Genomic DNA, 24,250 nt, shown 5'->3' with positions numbered 1-24,250 from the left:
AGTTACGTGACTGGTGTCGTAATACTGTTGTCCACAGATCATGCCATTTTTAAAACCATACTTAAATTCTAATATACAAATAAGGGTTTCAAAATCTGTTTGGTATTTGGCTATTTGGGGAGTATTCCATATTGGGGCCAATCTAAAATGTATAAGTCAGGCGCATCCCTTTGGTTTAGTCAGCTGACTTTCAGATCTAAGTATAGGCCCACTTAAAGTGTTAGCATGTTAACGCATGGGGTCCGAAATGCTTATAAATTTCCCTCTATTGTCCCCATGAATTTCACCAGTAATGGACAGCAAGAATAAACAGTCAAGACAATGTTCTTCAAAAGAAAATAGATGTATATATACACACAAAAACCTACACAAACCCTGCTAGAGGGGATGCCAGCAAAGCATAGAAGCAATGTACTCAAGTACAAGTGTTAGAATTCATGATTCAGGAAACCTTTCCCTTGATTTCAGAGAAGCTGCATAGCGGGCCTCTGTTTTCCTTTGGACGGCCAACGTTAATCTCCTTGCTATAGCGGATCTCTGTGGCTCCTGTACCCTGTCTAATTCATTTGTATCCAGTTCGTGGCCCAATATTTCTATCTGTAAATAAGCAATAGAGCAATAAAGCACAGGCGGCGTGGAATGGCACTGGGTTTATGTGGGCAGTTATAATATGTGCATATTGCACAGAGTAGCAATTATGTATGTATGAAAGTTGAGTTGATACCAATGCTGTTAATAGGGGTGAATGATAACAGACATGAAGTCCAAAATTAACCTTAGTTTCAGTGGGTAGAAACATTTAGGGTGATGGCCCACGGACAGAATTAATCTCGACTATAGCTGGTGACTTCCCAAAATGCCTTCCCAGCAGGAAACTTCTGAAAAGAAGCAATGCAAATGCCTTTCTACCAGCAATTCACTTTATTGCCAGTAGGAAAGCATTTTGGGAAGATTAGTTGCCTGTGGATTTATTCTGTCCGTGGCCCATCACCCTAAAGGAGAAAGGTGTAAAATCATTGGGGGTGGCAAGTTGTTAGGCACTATTCCCCATTCTATTTCTCACCCATTACCCAGGGCTTGGGCCTCGTCTTCACACCAGCCCAGACGTAACCTGCAGGGCTTAGGCAACAGCATGCTCGGTAGTGATGTACGGGTCGGCCTGATACCCGCGGGTTGGGTGGGTTTGGCCCGACCTCGCCACATCAACTGCAGGTTGCTGGCAGGTTCGGGTTGAGCGGTTCCGATCACCCTCCCCACCCACAAACTTACACTGCTGGCTTCCGCTTCCGGCTCTCTAATTTATAGGCGCACGCCTGGGTCTATATATAAGAGTCTATAAAATAGAGGGAGGAAGCCAGTTTGAGAGCAGCTGGATTAAAGTATTTCTCGACCCGCACATCACTAATGCGTGGTATAGAACTTTATTCTGGAATTTCTGTACAGCACAAGTGCCCTGCTAGAATTGGCACAGGATGAATGGAAAAAGATGGCTGTGTGGTGCTCAGCAAACAGTAATCCAGGCTGGAAAAGAGCAGTGCCAGTCATGTAAACAGGTAAGCAGCTATGTTCACAAGGTGCCTAACAACTTGGCATACCCCCAATGGCCTTTCATTTCCCTTTAAGGCTAATAGTGCATGGGACATATTCTGTGCTGGCATTTTAAGATGGTGGAGAAGCCCCTAAGTGCCCCTGTGCAGTCTTTGGTTTTATTGGATGAAATCCCCTTGTGTCTAGCAATGGCAGGCAGGTTTGGGCAGAAAATGCTCAGCTGGGAAGCAGTTGTGTTTTTAGGCAACAATGGCATCTCCAAACCAATAACGTAACTAAAGCATCTGGGGCACAGGTGCAGGCCAAGCATCTGCCCCCAACCCCACACCTGGGTCCCTGGTGCAATCGCAACCGCAGCAGTTCCACCCCGGGGCAGCTCCAAGGATACCCGTGGCCCTTTCATGTCAGTGGGGAGGGACTTGCAGCAGGGTTTTTGATTTAGGTAGCGGCAGTTAGTTATTTATTACCTCTGAATTCTTCACATCTTCTCTGTATTCTTTCAGATGCCTTTCCATAATTGCATTTAAAGTGTCCCGTTCAGCAAAACTTTGCCCATTAACAACTGGAAAATAAAGGGATCACCATATATTTGAGGGTGTACTTGCACGCATAGTGAGTAAAGTTACTGGGATGCTGCTCAGTAGCCCAATGCCGTAAGAGTCATTAAAATAGTTCACTCAGAGCTTAAGTTCCCCTTTAAGTGTGGCCATAGCAAACTAAAACTTACAGCTAAACACAAAGCACAAATAAAAAGAAGCTAATGTGCTATGTGCCCCCACGACTGGCCCTGCAAATGTAAACCGTCCCTGTACAATTCTTAATGCTTATTGGGGTGCCGCACAGGGAAAATGGGTCATATCCCCCATAGCCCCAAGGCATGGCTACCCCAATTTTTTGGTAAACTTTAAAGAGTAACTAAATCCTCCTGATAATTTAAAGGGGATGTAACTTTGAATTGTCCTTTGTACATTAAACCAATTATAAGCAATTTTTCACTTGGTTTTTGTGTACAAAAGAATATTTAACATAACACATTAGGCTGACTATGGAATGTCATTTTTCAAAACAAGCCAATGAGAGATGCCCACTCTTCTTTAGGTCAAACACTACTGATTTACATAACAAAAACCCTGCAGGGTAAAGCTGGCCATACACGTGGCGATCTCACGATGTTTCGTAAGACCGTCGGTCGCACGAAACATCGTCAGATCCGCCACACACCATTCAGGGCTGAATCGGCAGGTAAGGAGGTAGAAACAATAGGATTTCTACCTCCTTCTGCCGATTCAGCTCTGAAGGGAGAATTTTGGTCAGGCGCCTTCTATGGCGCCCGATCAAAATTTTCTAACCTGGCCGATCGGCGAGTCGACCGATATCAGCAGCTTCCTGCGATATCGGTCGGCTCGCTGACATGCCATACACGCACCGATTATCGTACGAAACGAGGTTTCGTACGATAATATCGGTGCGTGTATGGCCACCTTAAGTATTTTAAGTGCTTAGTGCTACTCAGTCACATTGTTTTCTTTTTATTTTAATTGCATCACAGACTCAAAGTCATTAGACAGTGTAGGACTCACGTACAATGAGGGGCCTTGACGTGGCACGTGAGCTTACATATTTTGGCCAAAGTGTGGTACTAACACCTCATTTTTTGTAAAAATTATTTTTAAAGGCAAACTAAGCGCTGGCAAACTTTCTTTCTCTTTGTGTATAATTAATGGCTTTTTATCGTTTATAGCAGCTGGTCAACTCCAGATTGTAGGTTAGACCGAGCGCTGGCACAATAGTGTGTTTCTAGCAGCTGGTCAACACTACAGCGTGGGTTAGACCGAGCGCTGGCGATTTCTTTCTGTGTTTTAAGTATTTTAAGTGGCTTCCATATATTGTACAGCTTTTTCCCTCTGGTGTGTAATAGATGTATATGGCCACTAGAGGTCACTATTGCTGCATGCCCCAGTGGTTTGTAGAAACAGAGGCTGTTGAAACTTCACCATTAAAGAACAATGATCTTACTTGAATCTGCAGACTCCATTATCTGTTTTAGCAGATCAAGTGCCACGGAATTAGATGTTTTTCCATTCACTTCTTTAACAGTTGTTGCTTTTGAAGGCAAACAAACAAACAACCAAATAAATAAATAAAGCATAAACACAATGCATTCTACATAACTCTATATTGATATACCTTAGTTTAAAAATAGAATAAAGTATCAGTTCCTACAAAATATGTTGGAAGTTAGAAGAAAAGTTGCAAATTGTATCCTGGTTTTCAGAACAGCTGTCCAGGTGAAAATTGCCTCCAAACTATGAAATCCAGACAGGACTTGAAGTAAATGACATGGTACTCAGTCAATCACTGTTTGCCACATCATGGCCCTTTCCCTAAAATCAGTGGCTGCCCACAAGTCATCACCCGCCCTGCTCCCTGATATTATTGACCGGCCTCTCACCTGGATTTCAATGAGCCAAAAGGTGGCAACCCTAATAGGGCTTGTGCTGAAAATAATTTTTGCCTACTGTTTTCATTAGAAAATATCTATGGTTTCCATTATTTCTTGCTTTAAACAGGGCCCCACCTCCACCCCCAACCTGCAAATGGACAGCGCCACAATTGGGGAACCTTGGCTATAGTTCATTCCTACATGCACACATTTAGGGAGTAGGGGGGGCGGATCAATGATGCAAAGGGGTGAAACTATGAAGCTGGCTGCTGGGTGCGATGGTCTTGAAGGGCGGATTTTTGTGGGATAACGCTAAAAAAAAGGCAGAAATGGGATGGAGCAGGAGCAGAACAAGAGGGAGGTCATTACTTATTTACCAGCAAATACATTGTCAGTTAATTCGTGAGTCAGACATAATCTGGGACTGCCCTAAACTCTCCTACCAAAAAACCCAACCTAGGAAACCTGAATCAAGTAGATTCATAACCCACTACTACAATGTAGACACTTTAAACATAGGTATTACTGTTTTACCATATGTTCTGCACGGAACCAACTGTTTACATTTACAAAAGGATGAGGCCATAAACCATCATGCACACTCCCTTGACAAGCTACCAATGTCAAACAGGATTATCTTTTATTGGTCGCCAACATATACAGTGTCTGTAGACTTTACTGGGGTGGAGCAATGGTAAATAAACAAGGGACGTTATAAAGAAGATTAACATGTAATGGCAACAAAGAGATTATTTTTAGAGGAGCCATAATGTAACTGGGTCCTGACAAATCTCTTTACCCTCTTTATAACAGAATATTATTACTATTATTACAGACAATGCATCCCGTAATAGTCTTTTAAGCACAGTCATAACCAGGTTCAGATTTGTGGGCAATACACAAAGGCTTTAAACTAGGGCAGAACATTTGCAGGGGCAGCATGCCACCTGCAGACTGTATTAATACAAGTAGAAAGAAAGGAGCCATAGGGGATTGGGGGCATCCTCACTGTTGATACACAGTTTCTCAGGGGTGTGCCCCTTTGCCAGGCCCTTAGAGCATTTTTAATACATTTTTTGACACAATAAATCATGGAGGGATGTCTCTGTATTGAATTACATCTACAGGTATGTTCCAGTTCTGTTTTTGGATTAGCTGTATTAAAAGGATTCTGCACAGGAAAACATGCATCAGTTAATAGTGTTGCTTCATAGTTATACATATAATTACATAGTTAAGTTGGGTTGAAAAAAGACCAGAGTCCATCAAGTTCAACCCTGCCAAGTAAACCCAGCACACACAAACTTATACTTACCTATCTATACACTCACATACATAAACCATATACTGTATACAAACATCAATACTAACTGTACAGTAGATATTAGTATCACAATAGCCTTGGATACTATGCTTGTTCAAGTTCAAACTCATCTAGGCCGCTCTTTAGGCATTAACAGAATCTGCCATTACCACATCACTAGGAAGGGCATTCCCCAACCTCACTGCCCTTACCATGAAAAACCTACTATGCTGCAGAGCTCAGCTCTGAAATCAATTCTTTAAAATAAATGATTTTTTTTTATAATTAATTTTAATATCAGACTAGCCATATCTTAGTTTCCCAGGTGCCCTCAGGCATGTGACATGTACTCTGATTAGCAGTTCTCTTGTGTAGTGCTGGATTCCACTGAAAGCTCAGACATAGGCACAATGCACTGAGATGGCACCTACACACCAATATTACAACTAAAAATTTGTAATTTGTTCAAGAATAAAATTTTAAATGGTAGAGTGAATTATTCACAATGTAAAGAGTGTAATTTAGAAATAAAAGCTACACCATAAAAATTATGACAGAATTCCTTTCAAGTTTATCAGGCCCCATAAATCTTTACATTTACTATATCACAATCTTATTCTATTTTATTTAGTTCACTATAATAAAATAACTTTTATTAAGGACCATGTCCTGCCCTAAAGTTGCCTATTTGCACAAAATGGAATGTGTGATGACATTATGGGCACCAACCTGCTTGCTGCTCTGGAGATGCTGGAGGTGCAATATGCGGAGTCTCATTAGGCGCCTGGGAATTTGCAGAAGGTGGAGGAGCAATAAGGCTGGAAATAAAACTCATATAAGATTCTACTGTATTGCAATACAATCCTACATGGAGACATCTTTATAACTTGGTACATGGTTCAGATATTTATCTTTGCTATCTTAGGTTTGTGCCACATGATTCTTTGCCAGTGGCTTTAAACTAATGGAGAAGGGCCTACACTCAGCAGTGATTTGCATTTATTCTCTGGTGACAGGCAGACTCCATAAACACGAATGCCAGTCTGCACTGCTGAGCTTCAATGAGATAAAAAACAATGGCAGAGAATAACCTGTGTGTGCTATGACCTCTAAAAAGGCATTAACTAATGGTTGCATTGGATTGTTGACATTAAAATGACCTCTAGAGTATGCATTTAGTTAAAAATATCTTTAAAATTCTGACATAGAGTATGATATCTGCTCTTTAGGGCCATGTTGTACTGGGCATTGTCACTGCCAGCAAAGGGAATGGATAAGCGCTTTCTCCCACGGTGTAGGTATGCTAGCAGAGAAAATGCCTAGAGTGACATAGCATGTAGTGTTTTAGGGGGAATCCAGACCCAAAAAATTGGGTATTATATAAACTTGATTCTCTTATCACTTTTGCAATTTACATTCATTTTCCATTTTTAGTGGGTTCTGAGTTATTTGTATTTTTATACTGCTAATAGAGGGTTTAGCTCAAAAAGTGCATAGACTGTTAGAGATGCTGACCTATTGAGCTATTAAGCCAAACCTACTAATAGTGGTCCAAAACTGCTAAAATCTCAGAAATGCCCAGAGGAACACTCTGAGTGTGTTTACATTAATGAATATTTAGGGTTTAGATGTCCTTTAAGCTATCAGCTTGGGTACCACTTTTACCGTAGGGAGGGTGTTTCCCAGTCATAAGAATGGGTTACTAACTTTCCCCTTGACATTAATGTTCCTCCCCCAGCTGTTCACACATGGTAGCAGGTTAGGGAAACAGAATAAGCAAATAAATGAGATCTTAGACATTACCTTTCCATGGAATATCCACCAGCGGATGTCTGAAATCAAATTCAGATAAAAATGTAAAATTACACTTCTTAGTTGTTAATCCCTTTAGCCATTGGTTATTTCATATTATGAAAGTATACAATATAGTGAATAATGTATCCCCTATTGTAAAATATATGGATATTATAAGTCACAGAGGAGTTCCATGACCAAATAAAGGTACACGGCTGAAGTCTGAGTGTTTTTATGCAGGTCATGGAACTCGGAGATGACTTCTAATTTCCTTATATTTTACAACAAGGGGTACATTATTTAATATAATACACAAACTTCAGTGAGTCATGTGACAGAAATTACATAACTAAGCACAGATTATAACTGATGACATCACTATGCACTGTTTACAGCATATTCATAGCTGCTGTCTATTATAATACACAGCAGTTATGAATATGATGTAAACTGTGCTTATTGATGTCATCAGTTATTATCAGTGTAATCGATGTGTAGTGCTGGCTCCTTCTGAAAGCTCAGACTCAGGCACAATGCACTGAGATGGCGCCTACACACCAATATTACAGCTAAAAATATACATTTGTTGGTTCAGGAATAACATTTTAAATGGCAGAGTGAATTAGTATTTATTATCTAAACAGTGTAATTTAGATAATAAAAATTTAGAAATAAAAATAAATAAAAAGCATGATGGAACCCCTTTAAATTTCAATAAACTTGTCCCATAGGGTTATAGTTTGCCCACTGCTGTTGAGCTTTAGACTGATCATGGCCTGTAGTTTGTTGCAGCCTGGGGGTCATATGAAAAGAGTTTGTGTTTTTTTTTGCCATTTATTAAAGCTAAGAATTTGACACAATTACTTTAAAACCTTACCGGTCTTTGCTGCATTAGTCTCCTGATTTGCCCTTGTAATTCACTTATTTGTGCCTCAGCCAGTTTCTGCTTCTCATAGCTCTGCTGCCGTTCCTACAGGAATCCAGTGTAGCAAAGAAAGCACAATGAGTTAGACACGAGCTCAGGCAAAGGGCCCTTGCAGTTTTACATCAAAGTAAAATGCAATAAGCTACTAGAATATATTTCAAATCATAATACTAAAGAGTAGGGTTGCCACCTTTTAAAACAGTAATTAACAGCAGACATGGGGGTGGCTACAAAAGGGGGCATTCTGTGAGGCAGAAGGGGCGGGACAACGAAGCGGGTGGCAGGGGGATGATGTTAGGAGTGAAGCTATTACATCATGGGTGAAGCGTTGTGTTTAGGTCTGGTGCCAAAAATTATCAGATTGCCTAAGGAATTCTGAAGCAGAGGCTGGGGGCATATTTTATTTTTTAAAAAAGATTATAAATCTTATATATAGGCACCCGAGGGCCGCCCCCCCAATACCTTCTGCCCTAGGCACAGGTGCTTGCATGCCTATATATAAATACAGTCCTGCATGGGCGGCTACTGCATGGAAGAGAGAAAAAAAGGTACTTTTCTGGTGGATCTGGGGCAGATTGGTGGATTAAGTGGGTGAGCCAGGGGTTGAATTTAAGTGTATTACCAATTTACCTGCTAGACCTGTAAAATATAGGCCAGGAGGCAACCTAACTATGCATTTGTACCAGCAGGGTTTTATGTGCTATAGATCAATTAGTACGCCTAAACAATCTATATTCCTAGTGAGTAGCCACTAACACAGAAAAATGGAAGATTGCATGCCATGGATGTCTTGTATGGCATAGCCTAAAGCTGGTCCCCACAAGATCAGGTTGATAGTTTATTGGTCCATGCATGGTGCCCTCAGGAAGTTCTGCCTGATGGATATGTGTCCAAAAATCGGCCAGCCATCTATTGGGCAGCCTGGCTGGAACCAGTGGCAGGCAGAAGAGGCACATGCCTAGGCAGCAACTCTGTGGGTGTGTGTGGGGGGGGGGAGCACTAGGCACATACCTTTTCTGTCTGCCTACTCCTAGTTCAGGATCCTGGAGACTCCATCCATCACTCTCTGGTGAGCTTCAGGGGGAAAAAGGTGATTGTGGCTTGCATTGGGCAATATCCTTTTGGGCAAGGACTGCATCCTTTTGGGCAGGCTGATGTATTGCCAGCTTAAGTGTGAAATTAGGGGGTGCCAAACCTGCATAAGCTCCTTTTCAAGATGAGCTTTCTGTGCATCAAACCTTTTCTTGGTGTCTTCAAGTAATCTGTTGAGCCTCTCTTCCTCCTGCCTGTATATCAGAGATATGGCAAAAGTAAAAAAGTTCTCTATATAAAAATAATTTACCATTATTACAGTATATATACAGATCCTGACATGGCTAGACAAAATTAAATGCTATATCCGACATTAGTGAATTAAAGTGATTATCTAAAGTATCTAAATTCAATAATGCGCTCTAGTGAAACCAGAGATTGCACTTTATTGCTTTTCTGCCACACTCAGTAATGTTATTGATGATAACTGGTATCAGATGCAAGTAACAATGTAATGTTTTCCCTTCTATTTATTCAATCAGACATCACTTAATCTTATAAACTCTCTAAATTAAATTTCTGTATGACCTCAAGACACAAATGTCTGTTTGTTCCCTGTATCAAAACAAGTGTTCCTGAAATTGTGTTGCTTTATGAATGACCTTCTCTATTTATCTGGGCACACTCTGTTGTTGTGATTCATTTTAAAGACCTAAATAATTGATGTTTGACTTAAATGTGTCTCTGTTGTGTGTGGGAAAATGCTGGCTCCTTCGTGACTGTGAATTTACAATTATTGTGTTTTTCATTTAAAGGCACAGTTACCCTTTTGTATTTGTCAAGGAGACATCTTTAGAGAAGACTGCGGCATTGCCTTTGTACTCATAAACAGCCATTAACTGTGCCTTGGTCCCATCCAAAATCCACCTGCCTCTTGTAATTATGTGTGTTTTTTACCAGTGGGAGGAATTGTCTTATTCATCAAATATACTGACCTGACTTGATTTCTTGATCAAGTATTTATAGACTTTTAAAAGGCTATTAAAGACACGTATAAGTATATATATTAGTGGGCCTGGCCGGTTCTGTACAAATTTAGGGTGCAATCAATCATTGAATAGAATTCGATATGGGTGCATGATATTTTCTAGATGTAAGATAAGTGGCACTATATTAAATACCATATCCCACTAGGGCCAGATTCATTTCAGTGAGAAAAACGTTTATCCTGTAAAAATGAACAAGATTCAATTTGAGATACAATTCAAGTCAGTAAAACGTCTTAAACTTTAGTTTGTGAAAACTGTTTGTTTGTGGGGAAAAAAACTGGAATTGAATTGGATCTTGTCCATGAGTTTTTACTGGATAAACCATGAGATAACTTTTTCTTACTGAATTGAATCTGGCCCTAGGTTTCCTAGCCTTGGTTCCAGTTGTTACATCCTCCCATAAATTTTCCTTTACTTTTTTTGTTCTTGTTCTCGAAGACGTTGTATCTTTTCTTCTGTTTTCTGTCTCTCTGCGACTTGCTTCCTAAGCAGCTCTCGTTCTTCTCTGTAGTGCCAAAATATAGAGACATAAAAACATTAATCCCTTGGCCAGTGGTGTCACTAGATGTTACTGGGCCTCACAGCAAATTCAATATAGGACCCCAAAACATTGGTAAATTAACCTATTCTACCCATTAATTAGGGGTTTTCTGGGGCCTCTATGCTCCTGGGCCCAACTGCAAGCACTGGGTCTGCTTCATCTGTAGTTATGTCTCTGTCCATGGCCTTGACTTTCACAAATAAACATGAAGGTGCCCATGCCACCAAAGTATAGGATTCTGCATATAGGTGAAAACAAGCATAGCAATTAGGATTCAAAGGGACCCTGCTTCACCTTATTCTACCCTGCTACATTATTCTTAGGACTAAATTCCTGTTGCAGGGCATCCGTCAAACAGATTCAAAACGTATAAATGCAGGGGCCCTTATAATTGCTTGGGCCCCAAGCAGTGCTGAAACTATGGGTAAGCAATAGCATCATGTGCCTTGGGCATGTTTGGGAGTGCATAACCAATACGATACGCGACTAATCTCCCCATGTGCCACTGCCTGTCTACTGCAGGCACACTAATTATAGCTAATCTGGGTGGTTGCTGTGGGTAGGTGTGCTGATGCATCTCATTGTGTTACCTTATGTAGATATGTCAACTCACCTAACTTGCCTTCTGTCTTGTGGCCTTTTTCTTTGTGGGTCTGTTGTTTTGGAAATGTGACTCCACAATGGGGTGGCTTGAAATACATAACATAAAATAGATCCTCTTATTAAAGAAGGTATTAATCTTGCATTCCAACCATTTGTATATTGGTCTCTATTTTTTTCTTACTCATTATAATCTGGGTCTTGGATTCATTTTTTAAAAATTCTGTTTTGAATAGTATGAAGAAACCAAATGCCATACCAATAACATGGGGCACATTTACTAATATGTGAACTGAGGAATCATGAAGAAGTCATTAAAATACTACCATAGTTACTAGATACTTTCATCAGTGCCATCAGTTCCTTGTCTTGCTGTTGATTATTATGTTAAGTTAGGGTTGCCACCTTTTTCTGTGACTAATACCAGTCTTGTGGGGGTGGGGTTATGATATAAGGGGTGGGGAAATGGGTGATCTGGGTGGGGAAAGGTAAATGGGGATGGTAAATGGGCAGGGAAATGGGTAGACTGGGTGGAGCAGAGGTGGGTCCATAGTTATAAATGGGTATCGGCATTCGTCAGGGAACGGAGGGATTTATTGGCCTTTACAAATTTAAAGGCAAGTGTATTGCTGGTAAATTTGCAATACTGGTGCTGGCCCTAGCTGGTTATTTACTGGCTAGGCCGGTCAAATACTGGCCAGGTGGTAACTTTATGTTAAATCTACTAGCAGGCACCAATGGTGTCTGCATGAGTAGCTATGGTCAACGAAGTGATCATATGGCAAAATCTGTGCCCAGTGAATTGTTACTATTTCTAATGTTGACCTTGAGTGTTAGGAAAAACCTGGTTTGTATAAGTTGCTGTATAATGGGGTAATTTCCCTGCTTTTCTATATAGACCCTTTCTAATACATGTAAGTTTGAACCAGCTTATTAGTACTGACACGTTTTTTCCATAATATGTACATGTGTTCTTAGCATATAAAATGTGTTATCAGCATATAACATGTCATTTGATGTTAAAATCTTGTAGTTTTCTTGTTTCTAGATCTGCTATTATTTACTCACCTTGTGTTGGGTCGTGCACCGGAAGTGGGCTGCTTCCTTCTCTGTTCAACTGGCTAAAGAGTTCAGAGTAGAAATACTTATCGATTACTATCTGAAACTCATCCACAGACAAAGCAGGACCTTGTGTCTTAATCACTGTTTCCAATTCATGGTGCTGGATAAGAAAAAGGAACAAGATTAAAATGTCAATTTTAATACCATATATTACATAAACACTTTGCAAGAATTTATGGAGCTGAAGAGGCTAAATTTACTATGTAAAATGTTTTATTTGGTTGTAGTAGTTAAAGACTTAGTAGTTTTACACTTACAGAAATGCAGGTGCTGAGGCGATCGTGCATCAGTATAAGAAATGCCAGGCTGAAGGCGGACAGGCAGTTATAAACAGGCTCATTAAGTCCTAAGATGTACTGGTCCCAAACATATAGTAAAGTGTTCATGTTCAGATAACCTATGATGAGACATATGGTCTGTTAGTGTACACAGCAAGGCCTAGATCCTCTGGAACAGTGGTTCTCAACCTGTCGGTCGTGACCCCTTTGGGGCTCAAACGACCCTTTCACAGGGGTCGCCTAAGACCATCAGAAAACACATTTTCAATGGTCTTTGGAACCGAGACACCTCTCCTCTATGGTTGGGGGTCACCACAACATGAGGAACTGTATTAAAGGGAAGGTTGAGAACCACTGCTCTGGAAACACACGCTGGATTTGGTCCTCTGGGATTTTTATGGTGCCCAACCTGATGAATGGCTCCTTTAATTAACAGGGGGATTATTGGATAATTCATCCACTAGATGAAACAATTTGGGTAACACTGTACTGGATCAAAGAAGGCAGAGCTCATGTAGCATTCTAAAGAAGTAGGCACACCTCACTAGTCAGTTGGTTTACGTCTGTTGTTTGTGTTTCCACTTCATTTTCAGGCACCAGTAATCTAGGATGTTGGGTAATTATTCACACAAATAAAGGTGGCTGGGCATTCACAGAGTTGAGAGTTTAAGGCAGATCATGTCTGGCTATAACTAGGATTGCCAGGGCAGGCCTTGCAGGGCATGACCTAAAATGTTCTGATTTTGAATTTGGAAGGGGAGCTAAGGTCAATGAACAAGTTGGAGTTTTGTTTGGACAACAGATAAATGACTTATCCACACACAGGGCTGATAGCAAGCACACTGCAATAAAAACTAGGACAGTTGCACACTTCATTATGAATAGGATAGAAATAGCCAGTATTGGAATGGTTTGTGCATCAGTAATGTATAGTAATTCAATAATAATAATTCAATACTTTGCTGGAAAGAAATAAAAAGAAAATATACCTACAAAGAGGACCTGAATGACTGGTTGTAACATCTTGGTTAATCCCACCTGGAGAGCTTCTTCTGGAGTTTTGGCTGCAGTTTAGAAGGTTAAAATATAATTTTTAATGATCATTCTGCTCTGTTCCCTGTCCAACGCAGATGCAATGTATTAGACAAAAGTAATTCTAGCTCCGGGCTGAACTTTCCCTTATTATAATTTTTTTTTTGTTACACAAGAGATAATACACCTTGTGAAGTATAGGATACTGGCCATTAACAAGTATTTCATTTGATGGAACAGTGATACATTTGTTTTTTATTATGTGTTTCTATCTTCTGTTTTTGCTTATACAGTGTAGTTTGACCTAGACAGCTTTTAAAAGGCTTATTTTTATATTTCTTTCATGGATTTTACACTTAATATATGATAAATGTTTTGTGTTTTTGAATAATTAGTACAGCCCACGATTTTTAGTGCTAAAAAATACAATTCATGAATACGAAAATAATACAGTAAATGGGCCCCATAGTTCCACACATGTCTGACCAGTAGCATTTTTTCCTATTTTAACATGACTAAATGATATGATGAGGATGCTGATGTTGATTCTTATGTTTGTTGTTTTCTTATATATCCAGATGTGACACATAATTGCATAAATGGGCTGACCTTCAGTACAAATTGGAACATCAATGTGTACGTTCTGCATGAAAGATAGATGTTATTTGCACTTTAAATCTGGGTTTCTTGTTTTGTCCATTATAAAATAGACTTTCTTCAAACAGAAAAACTGGGAATAGTTCAGATATTTACTTTGGTAATTACAAAAGTTTGGTATGATTGCATTTTGTCAGGTGCTATTTAAACCAGTCAGTTGCAATTAGTTGGGCTTGTGCATGTCCATCCTGCTGCCTGATCTGTCAGGCCCTCCAGCTCCTCCCTTTATCTGCCTAATGCAAAGATATGTATTTTGAGGTTAAAAGAAATGAGCTACATCTGATAAGGTTACACCTTTGCCTGCAGTGATCCCCAACCAGTGGCTCAGGAGTAACATGTTACGTTACCCTTGGATGTTGCTCTCAGTGGCCTCAAAGCAGGTGTTTATTTTTTAATTTCTGGTTTGAAGTTTTGATTGCATAAAATCCAGGTGTACTGCCAGAGAGCCTCCTTGTAGGCTGCCAGTTCACATAAGGGGCTACCAAGTAGCCAATCACAGCCCTAATTTGTTACCCCAAGGTACATTTTTCATTCCTGTATTGCTCTCCGACTCTTTTTACATTTGAATATGGCTAACGGGTAAAAATGGTTGGTGACCCCCTGGTTCCTTGTGTAGATCTAGTGGTAAGAGTGACTGGAATAGTTCATAATAATAGCAGATAATGCGAGCGCACAGAGAAGAGCAGAAATGGAACTCCTGTAGTTAGGTGACATTGAGAGTGAGAAAGAAATATTGTTTTGTGCTGGAAAAAGGGCATGGGATGACTCTATGCTGTGTGTGCATGCAGTATTTATAGTAGTAAAGGGAAATAGAATAGATTGTTTTGGTTTTTGTGTTAAAAGCAAATAGACAATTATACTGGGTGTGAACTGATATATCATCTATTCCTTATTACATTGTTTTCAAAGCAACTATTGTATTATTAAACAAAACAAGCAACACATCTAGCAATCAGGTTAGCCTGCAGTGACCATTAAAGTCAATGGTTGCCTTGGTCACTGGAACATTTTCTCTCTGGCTTAAAAACATGCAACGTCTTTAAGTTTGGTTCAATCAACAAAATGTTAAGTATTTGGATAAATCTTTAAAAAATTGTTTAATTTTTTTAAATGTACTGTATGTATGTATGTATATCTTTATTTATAAAGTGCTACTTATGTATACAGCACTGTACAGTAGAACAATAGATTAATACAACAAGGTATTATTAAAATAATAATAGATAAATACAAAGTATAAGAATAAATACAGTTGCAATAAGTTAGAAATCAAAGAGACACAAGGACAAAGGTGCCTGCCCCATAGAGCTTACATTATTAAATTGGAGGGTAACTTTCAGATACAAATAGGAGAATATAAGTTGTAAGTTACAGTGGGTGACACTGCAATAAAAGTGCTGAATATAACTGTAAATGATCAAAATAGAGTCTATGGGAGATGGCTTATTCAGAGATTTTTGGATAACAGGATTCTGTATAACAAATCCCATACTTGCAACTGAAAATCCCCCCATTAAACAAATGTTCATTATGGCAAAATGACAAGAGAAAGTAAATACTGAACTGACACTCTCTGACCTCAGTACCTACCGAGTGATGAGTATATATTTTCTATGGTATGTGCCAAATTTTGTGCAATGTTCTTTAACAACTGCGCCATTTCTTTAAAAAGACCATCACTACGCAATGAAACCTTATATGAAAAGACAAAAAGCATTTGTCAATGTAAAATCAGACTAGGCTAAAATGTGTTATACATAGTATAATTCAAATATGGATGAAATGTCATAAAATCATTATAGATTTTGTTAGTACAGTATGTTTACATATTGCCAGTTATTTCCTATATTTACCTCAGGGGTATGTGGCCTGTGCATGATAGATGGCCGGTAGTCCATAAAAGCCACATATTCTTCAACCAACTGGGTAGAACTAGAGTCAAGAGATGTTCTGGGGTTACTGTCTAAGGCAACCTGGACCAGAGGCAGAAGAAGAAGATACTCTGGCTCAGGAAGACTACCCTCCATGTGCTGAAGCTTATGGTAATAAGATAGAACATTACGCATGGTCCTTAAAACACCTTTAAAAAACAAAACAAAAAAAAACAACATTTATATGTATACAAGGTTATCTATTCCCATTCATCAGACACAAAGTCAACTCAGCACTGCGGAATATGTTGGCGCTTTATAAATAAATGTTAATAATAATAACTATCAAATGACATGTCATTTCTTTGTCAACAGTTGACTGTTTCATAAATACTGTATGTCTCCATTTAAAAAGTCTATCAATGGGGATGTTTTTCTTTCAAGCTATCCTGTACCATGCTAGAATGAACAGTCCTGCTAACGTTGAAGAGATTGGCATGCAAAGCTTCTAACTGTGAGGCCCTCCTTGTTACCATCAATCCAGAATGTTGTTGTCAGACTCAAAAAGAGATATTACATGGAAGGTCCAGACTAGAATTCAAAATAGCCCTAGCATTTCAGTTACACAGAGGCCTAAGCAGCCCCCCAGAGACCCAATAAATAGTGACATCTTACAGCAGTGATCCCCAACCAGTGGCTCGGGGGCAACATGTTGCTCACCAACCCCTTGGATGTTGCTCTCAGTGCCCCCAAACCAGGTAGTTATTTTTGAATTCCTGACTTGGTGGCAAGTTTTGGTTGAATAAAAACAAGATTTCCTACCAAATAAAGCCCCCTGTAAGCTGATAGTTCGCATAGAGGCGCCTAATAGCCAATCTTAGCCCTTATTTGGCACCTCCATGAACTTTTATGGTGCTTGTGTTGCTCTCCAAGTCTTTTTACTTTTGACTGTGGCTCAAGAGTAAGAAAGGTTGGGGACCCCTGACTTACAGCAACCCCTTTGGCATTTGCCAGACCTGGTACAAGGGGCAATCTGGGGTGCTTTGTCTTTGCAAACTTGCCTTTTTACCTTTTTATGGGCTATGCAAGCCATAACTACTTTGCCTTTTCTTCCAAACAACTCAACAAACAAGCTAAAACCTATTTGACACATAGTAAAATCTGAGTTCATATTAAATTAGGAGGAAAGGTAAAATCAGTGGGCTTCCCCAGACCGGTGTGGGTTTCTCCTAACAGGAAAACCAGCCAGGGTATAAGGTATTTTGGTACCTCCCAGTGATTGTATCATTCCTTTTTCTTTAATTATAATTTCTGGCAGAGTCATGGTGGTAATGGTTAGCACGTTTTCCTTGCAGCTATAGGGTTCTGAATTTGAGTCTGACCTGGGAACTATCTGCCACAGGGTTGTATGTTCCCCCTAAGTTTGTGTCGGTTTCCTTCTGATGCTCTGGTTTATGGCCACACTTCAAAAACATACAGGCAGGTTAACTGGCTTCCCATAAAAACAAACCCTAGTGTATTGTGTAAACATGATAGGGACAACTGAGGCAGGGACTGACTATTGTAAAATGCTGCATAAACATGTCTCTCTAACATAAGCTGTCAAAGCATGCAATGATTTTGATAACTTACTGTTATTTGCTTTCAGATGTTGAAATGCATGGACTTTAGTCAGTATATCTTGGCACTGGAGTGAAATATCCCTGTCCAGCATAGATCTGGCCTTGTTCATGGACAATTGCTTCAGGTATTCCATACGTGCTGCCATATTTCAACATAAAATATCATCAACAGTGGAACAGAAACATTATATATCTATGCACAATCTATTTCTTGACAGAGTAAAGACTATGGGCCTGATTCACTAAAGTCCGAAATAAGGAGTGCTATTTATAGCATGCGTTAAAAATCTTATCACTTCTTATTTTTCGCTCGATTCACTAAAAGGACACTTGTCATAATTAAGAAGCGATGTTCTTGGCGTTATTTATCTTGCGACGACATATTTTCAAGCAATATATTACGCAGCGCACAACATATTATGCAGCACGTTGCTTGAAAATATGTCGTCGCAAGATAAATAACGCCAAGAACATTGCTTCTTAATTATGACAAGTGTCCTTTTAGTGAATCGAGCGAAAAATAAGAAGTGATAAGATTTTTAACGCATGCTATAAATAGCACTCCTTATTTCGGACTTTAGTGAATCGGGCCCAAAAGATCTTCTGCTCTCACCCATTATACATATATATCTTGTTAGCTTGATGCACAGAATGTCTTAATGACATATATATATTGATAATGGGTGAGTGCAGAGGATCTTTTGTTGCTGTCTGTAAGAATTTTGTGGTCACAGCCTCATTGCTCCACGGCCTAATGGTTTAATTTAGTGGTGAGCATAACTTTCCCCTTTTTGCTATAGTATATATATAAGTGTATATATAATGTATAAGCACAATTTTCATACCCTTTGTGTTGGACAGTTGCAATTTCCATACTAAATTTCTTATGGAAGTAGGTAAGGGCTGATTGAATAGGACACGGAGTTTGAGTTTCAGAGATGGTCTTTTCTCCAGTATGTTCACCTGTGCAAAATATACAGAAACCATGATGCAATGTAACATATTATATTAAAGCTTGCTAGTTTAGGTCTTAATCAATGGCCATATTTCAATTTGAGGTTTTTGAGTTTCTTCAAATTTTTTTTTGTTTCTTTTGTAAACCAAATATTAATCAATTCCATATTAATCAATAAACAAGCATTCAAATTTTATAATGGTTTATACATTTTGTATACATAAAATATAGTTCTTCTTTAATATATATATATATTGAATACTATCTGTTAGATAGATGCTCAGTTCCCAAGTATGCCTAATTTATTATGCCTTATTTATTTATAAAATATTATGCTTAATAATTATCATCACCCCTTCCTCTGTCTAATTTCCATACTACAGGGACATGCCAAAAACCATTATGTTTTTGCTCTACCGGAGGAACTCTAACACAAACATGAAGACAACCTGTAAAGCTCTGGTCAGAATTGAACCCAAAACTTCAGCACTGAGGGGCAGTAAACTGTTGTAGAAAAGAGAGACACAAAAAGACAGCATTGGCTCTCAAGACCGTAGTTCTGTAGCCAGGCAGTCCCTAACGGCTTTGCTTTGGCATAACCATGCCTAGACATAATTGAAGAGGCTGGCAAAGGGCACTAAGGAACAGCTGCAGGAGAACATTTATTAGAAGACTATTCCCTGAGCGGGATTCATAAGCACTTGTTGTAAAGATCGTAATGATTAAATAATGTCTGCATCCAGCGGGCCATGGAGATGTCACCTAACACCATGTACAAGTAATTAGGATGATAATAATTCCCTTAGGACATTTTTCAGACCTTATATTATGTTATAATTTATTGAAGAGATATTGAGTCACAGAATAGTCCTCTGTGAATGAGCCCTCCTTTTGTGAATCCAGAAAACAGTATTTTTCCTTTACACATGCACAAGCACAGCACAGGGTAGAGCTTTTTTTACTGATATAATCTTGGTTTTATGCCAGCCAGCACCAGTGCAACTAGAATTTACTGGGGCCCATAGCCAAATTAACCTACCCTCAGGTGGAAATATGCGGGACAGTACCACATGGTACAGCAAAATGCTGTCTGTAAGAGATACACTTCCAATATTTTAACTGGAAGTTCATCTCATCTGGAGCTGATCACACAGTTGGCCACTGTGTACTGATAACCTGGCCCCGCTCAGCCCAGTTGGAGTGCAGGGAGCAGCATTGGTTTGGCCATCTCTGGCATCAAGGGACACACAAATGCCCCTGTTAGGGTCCCCATAAACTCTAGGAGCAAGTTTTATTGAATAAGTAATAACTAAGAGATAATCCTGATTAAAAAAATATATATCAAGGTTCCTAACACAGCAAAATAGGTATGGTATCTGGACATATATATATATTCAGCATCACTATTTGGTCAGGATTAAATATTTTTCACTATCTTACTAATCAGGGCTGGAACTAGAGGTAGGCAGAATAGGCACCTGCATAGGGAGCAACAGAGCAGGAGCGTTAGGCATGTACCTCCTCAGCTACCTGTCTACCCCTAGCACTGTCCGGCTGAAAAAGTGACAATGTGATGCCCCCCCCAATTGTCACAATCGCGCATCGCATCGCCGCTTCTGTTTCACATCAACCCCGCCACTCGTCAGCGATCAAGTTCTGTCAACTATTTTTTGGTGTATGTAGAATTATGTACTTCCGCAGTGCAGTAAGCAGAGTACAATTTAGATCAAAATTGTGGTCGCAAAGGAGAAAATGCTCTTGATGCATTTGTGCTGTGCCTACCGCAATTTCAGCTGATTCAGCAAAATCAAAGCAACTGCATGCACATTTAGATGCAAATTGGATACAATTGAGTGGATGTCTGCCTGGCATCATTTCTGATGTGTGGCATTCCAGTGCCATCTGTGGCCAATTCTTTAGGCACAAGTGTGCTGCGCCTATTGATGCTGGGTGTGAAGGGAACTCTGGGGACTCTGGAGGTGGCGGCTCCCCTGCATCAATAGGCACAGCAGCACATAATTTAGAACTGAAGGCAGAAAGGATTGAGTGTAACTATATGACTGAGGGTAACTATACAGAAGTGCAATGAGTACCTTTGTTTTTACACAAAACTGAATGCAGGGTAATTGCATATTGTAGAGAATTGCATATAGTATATTTATTTCCAACAAATCTTTACTTACCACTCCATCATAAATATGCCTAGTAACTAAGGCAGACTGATTCTTTGGAACGTCACTGTCTTGTACTTCATGAGCCACAGAGCTGTATAAATTCTCTTCAAGGCAGGAGCTGATATGGGTGGAAACCTTATTGTAAACGTCTCCTGCAACATCAATCAATCCATTAAAGTTCAAACAACCTGCCTGATTCAGCAACAGTGAAATCAGTTTGTCCAAGTGAATGACTTACAAGTACTAAAGTTTTAAAAAACCATTTTAATAAACAGTAGTGAATATTTCATAAACCTGGTTCACAAATGTAATTATTATTATGTTTTTACCCAATAAGCCTGTCCAAAACTGGGACAGGTGACAAATCCAATTTTGGTACACAGCATGCACAGGCTTAATTACCCTTTATGTGAATGGCTTATTAACATTCACTATTCTGCTTCTAAAGCTGGCCATACATGGGCAGAACAAAGCTGCAGATTTGGTCCCTTCAGACGGAATCAGTAGATTATCTCCCTTCTGTATATAGCACTGCCCTAGGACATCGTCCCCGTGCACCCAATTTCTAAAAATGATCCCTTAATCTGTATACTACACCCAGTCTAGCTCTGTCTTGCACTCCAACCCTTTCACTATAAACAAACCACAGACTGAGGGACAGGTACTAAATATTTGCTAAAGGCCAGAAATAGGTATAAAATGAGTATCTGCCTTCCACTTGTGCCCAGCGAATGCTGAAAATATCTGTGGCTGACAAGAGGTTAATGTTGCCCAGGGCTTACTGTAAATACTGCAATGTTTATGGTGCAGTGTATCAAATAATATGTTGGCAAGGGAACTGAAAGGCATGTGCAAATTAACTTATTTTCATAGCAAATAAGCAGTATTGCCCCATGATGAATCATTGTCAGTTTGTGTGCATTAAGAGATATTAGCTAGAGGCATTCAGGTTTTACTCTTCCCTATATGCATATAAGGTTGCTGTTCTGGGCTTTGGCTTCTTTGTTCTTTGTTGTAATGTAAAGTTATAACCACACCAGAACCTCTGGCTCATCATAATGTACAACTGCAGTCACATAATCACTAGCCTGCCCCCTCTCACCACAGAAAAACCCTCTGATAAATTTCAGACCCCAAATCAAGTCCACCGGTTCCCAGACACAATGGCAACTCCCACACATTAATGGCAACTCCATACTGAAGTGTCAGATTGGTGCATGTACAGTATGAGGCCAAAATGTCTGGGATCAGCCAGATGGTGGGTAGGTTTGACAATCCCACTGGGCGAGGACCTCATTGGGGCACTGATATGATCTGTATCAAGTGCCTGGTTTGATCCAATTGTTGGTCTAGACTAGAGGCAAAACAATCAGATCAGTTTGATTTGTTCACTATATGTCTGCCCATGTCTCCAAACCAGCAGATCATTCAGCGTAAAGCTGGCCATACACGCACCGATGATATTGTACGAAACCTCGTTTCTTACGATATTCGTTGCGTGTATGGCGGCTTAACGAAGCGACCAATATCGCAGAAGGCTGCAGTTATCGGTCCAAGCAAAATGTACATTCAGGGCTGAATCAGCAGAAGGAGGTAGAATTTCTATTGTTTCTACCTCCATACCTGACGATTCAGCCCTGAATGTCAGTGGTGGGGACGACCTTTCGTGCGACCATTGCTACATGTATGGCCAGCTTTAGGTTGTCTTTCTGTGTTTGCAGGGTCTGCTGTATGGAAATTACACCACTGCAGCCTCTGTATTCTATTTTACATTAAACAGCCACATCTTTCTGTACTGCACTGCACTAGCTTTTTATTTATCACCACAGGAATAATCAAAATTAAATCCTGCATGGACACTGAGTAAATATTCAAATCTCAAACTGCATGGAAAATATCATATATTGGGGCTCATACAGTATAACTTTCCAGCGCTCCTGCTCTGTCACTGATTATTGTCTTGTGTGGAGTTCCTCAGATTGACTATTTCTGTGTTGATATGCAAAAGCTGCAGCGAATGATAGTGCCGGATTTGTTATCTGGGTGCCGCTCCCCACCCGCATTTTCGCGTCCATTTAAACTCACGTAAACTCACGTATGGAGCAGTGGGGAGAGGTCCCTATTACTCTCCCCACTGCCGCCAAATTTGTGCCGCCCTAGGCCAGGGCCTTTGTGGCCTCGCTACAAATCTGGGCCTGCCTATGGGGGCCAGGAGATAAAAGTACAGAAGGTAAAAAGTGTCCATTTTGAATATGTGAGAGCACAAAATGTAGACGTGAGGAACAGGAAGTATTGAAGTTGGCAGTGTTGGTGGAGGGAGAGCATTTCTTTGATGGTGGTGCAAGGAATTCACAACAAAATATTTATAATAACTGCTTTTTAAATACAAATCCCCCACCCACCCCACTCCTGGTACATGCTAATTCATGCTTTCAAAACACACAGGCATTCAAACCTTTACCAAATACATGGCACAAACAACCTGTAGAGTAGAACTGCAAGACTCTGCAATCTCTGCAACACAGCTGTGAATGTACCTGTTTGCAAAGCCTTGGCTGCTTTTTCCAACACAAATACTTTCTCTGACTCCGACAGATCTGTGAATTGTTTAATGCTGCTTTCATTCATTTGCTGCTGGACGGCATCATGGAGTCTAGAAGAGAATTCCTTCCATATCTGCTCAGAGACAGACAAATATCTAAGATTTTATATATTTATATGCTCATTGTTTTCGATAGCTTACCAGGGCTATATTTTTATATAGGTACCCATGGACCAGTGCATAGGGTGGTAGCTTTAGGGGCCAGATGTCTTATGGGACATTTGCTCTGATCCTGGGTTTTACTGTCGTATAATAAAAGAAAGTTTTATTAAAAAGTTAATAATATACCAGCACCCTTATGTCTTCACTGGATACATAAGGTCCAGAGAGAGGGCAATTCCAATAAAATAATATAATTACATTTTTTATTGATTCAACCAAAATGGAATTACTATAAATCAATCATTAAAATCCCATTTTTTAGGCAGTGACTAAGTGCAAACATTTTTTTGGGGGGTGGGGGGGACCACATAGTCAGTGGGTGAACCCTATTGCAGGGAATTCAGGAAAGGCCCATGTACCTGGAGGTTCTGAATCTGTGACTTTGTGCTTTCCAACCAGGGGAGACTTGCTGAGAAGGCTGCCATGTCCTCTCTGTGCTTGGTGCCTGCACAAGGATTGGACTGTAACTGTCACTAAGGAAGGTAACTAAAACAAACCATTCAGAGCAGCGTTGGTCTGTACCAGAACACTGCAGAGCTA

The 24,250-nt window shown here is 39.9% G+C and overlaps 2 protein-coding genes across 2 annotated transcripts in view; one reads left to right on the top strand and one right to left on the bottom strand.

The window, feature by feature from the left end:
- ubb (ubiquitin B) overlaps positions 1 to 24,250 on the top strand; it is a 198,403-nt gene that overhangs the window by 9,895 nt on the left and 164,258 nt on the right. The gene's annotated exons all lie outside the window — the stretch shown is intronic.
- On the bottom strand, positions 328 to 24,250 carry LOC101734873. The gene is made up of 19 exons (XM_018091447.2): positions 24,070 to 24,250; positions 23,484 to 23,622; positions 20,956 to 21,098; positions 18,663 to 18,780; positions 17,828 to 17,956; positions 16,178 to 16,404; positions 15,915 to 16,017; positions 13,625 to 13,699; positions 12,615 to 12,754; positions 12,304 to 12,457; positions 11,249 to 11,324; positions 10,510 to 10,599; positions 9,209 to 9,299; positions 7,966 to 8,058; positions 7,098 to 7,126; positions 6,024 to 6,112; positions 3,565 to 3,651; positions 2,016 to 2,110; positions 328 to 597 (listed from the first exon to the last, which is right to left on the bottom strand). The coding sequence occupies exons 1-19, from the start codon at positions 24,133 to 24,135 to the stop codon at positions 436 to 438; spliced, it is 2,106 nt and encodes a 701-aa protein (XP_017946936.1). The 5' UTR covers positions 24,136 to 24,250; the 3' UTR covers positions 328 to 435.

The sequence above is a fragment of the Xenopus tropicalis genome, chromosome 2, assembly GCF_000004195.4.
Source record: "Xenopus tropicalis strain Nigerian chromosome 2, UCB_Xtro_10.0, whole genome shotgun sequence".
In the NCBI taxonomy this organism is placed as follows: domain Eukaryota; kingdom Metazoa; phylum Chordata; class Amphibia; order Anura; family Pipidae; genus Xenopus; species Xenopus tropicalis.
The sequence above is the reverse complement of the archived record's forward strand: the minus strand, read 5'-3'. Positions and strand labels throughout refer to the sequence as shown.

Excerpts from the sequence above, each read along its gene's own strand:
- LOC101734873 (XM_018091447.2), bottom strand. The coding sequence starts at position 24,135 with ATGGCAGCCTTCTCAGCAAGTCTCCCCTGGTTGGAAAGCACAAAGTCA. Across the intron at positions 16,405-17,827 it reads ACATCTGAAAGCAAATAACA|GTGTTTTAAGGACCATGCGT; the intron begins GTAAGTTATCAA and ends TGTTTTTTAAAG. Across the intron at positions 12,458-12,614 it reads GCCTCAGCACCTGCATTTCT|CACCATGAATTGGAAACAGT; the intron begins GTAAGTGTAAAA and ends TTTCTTATCCAG.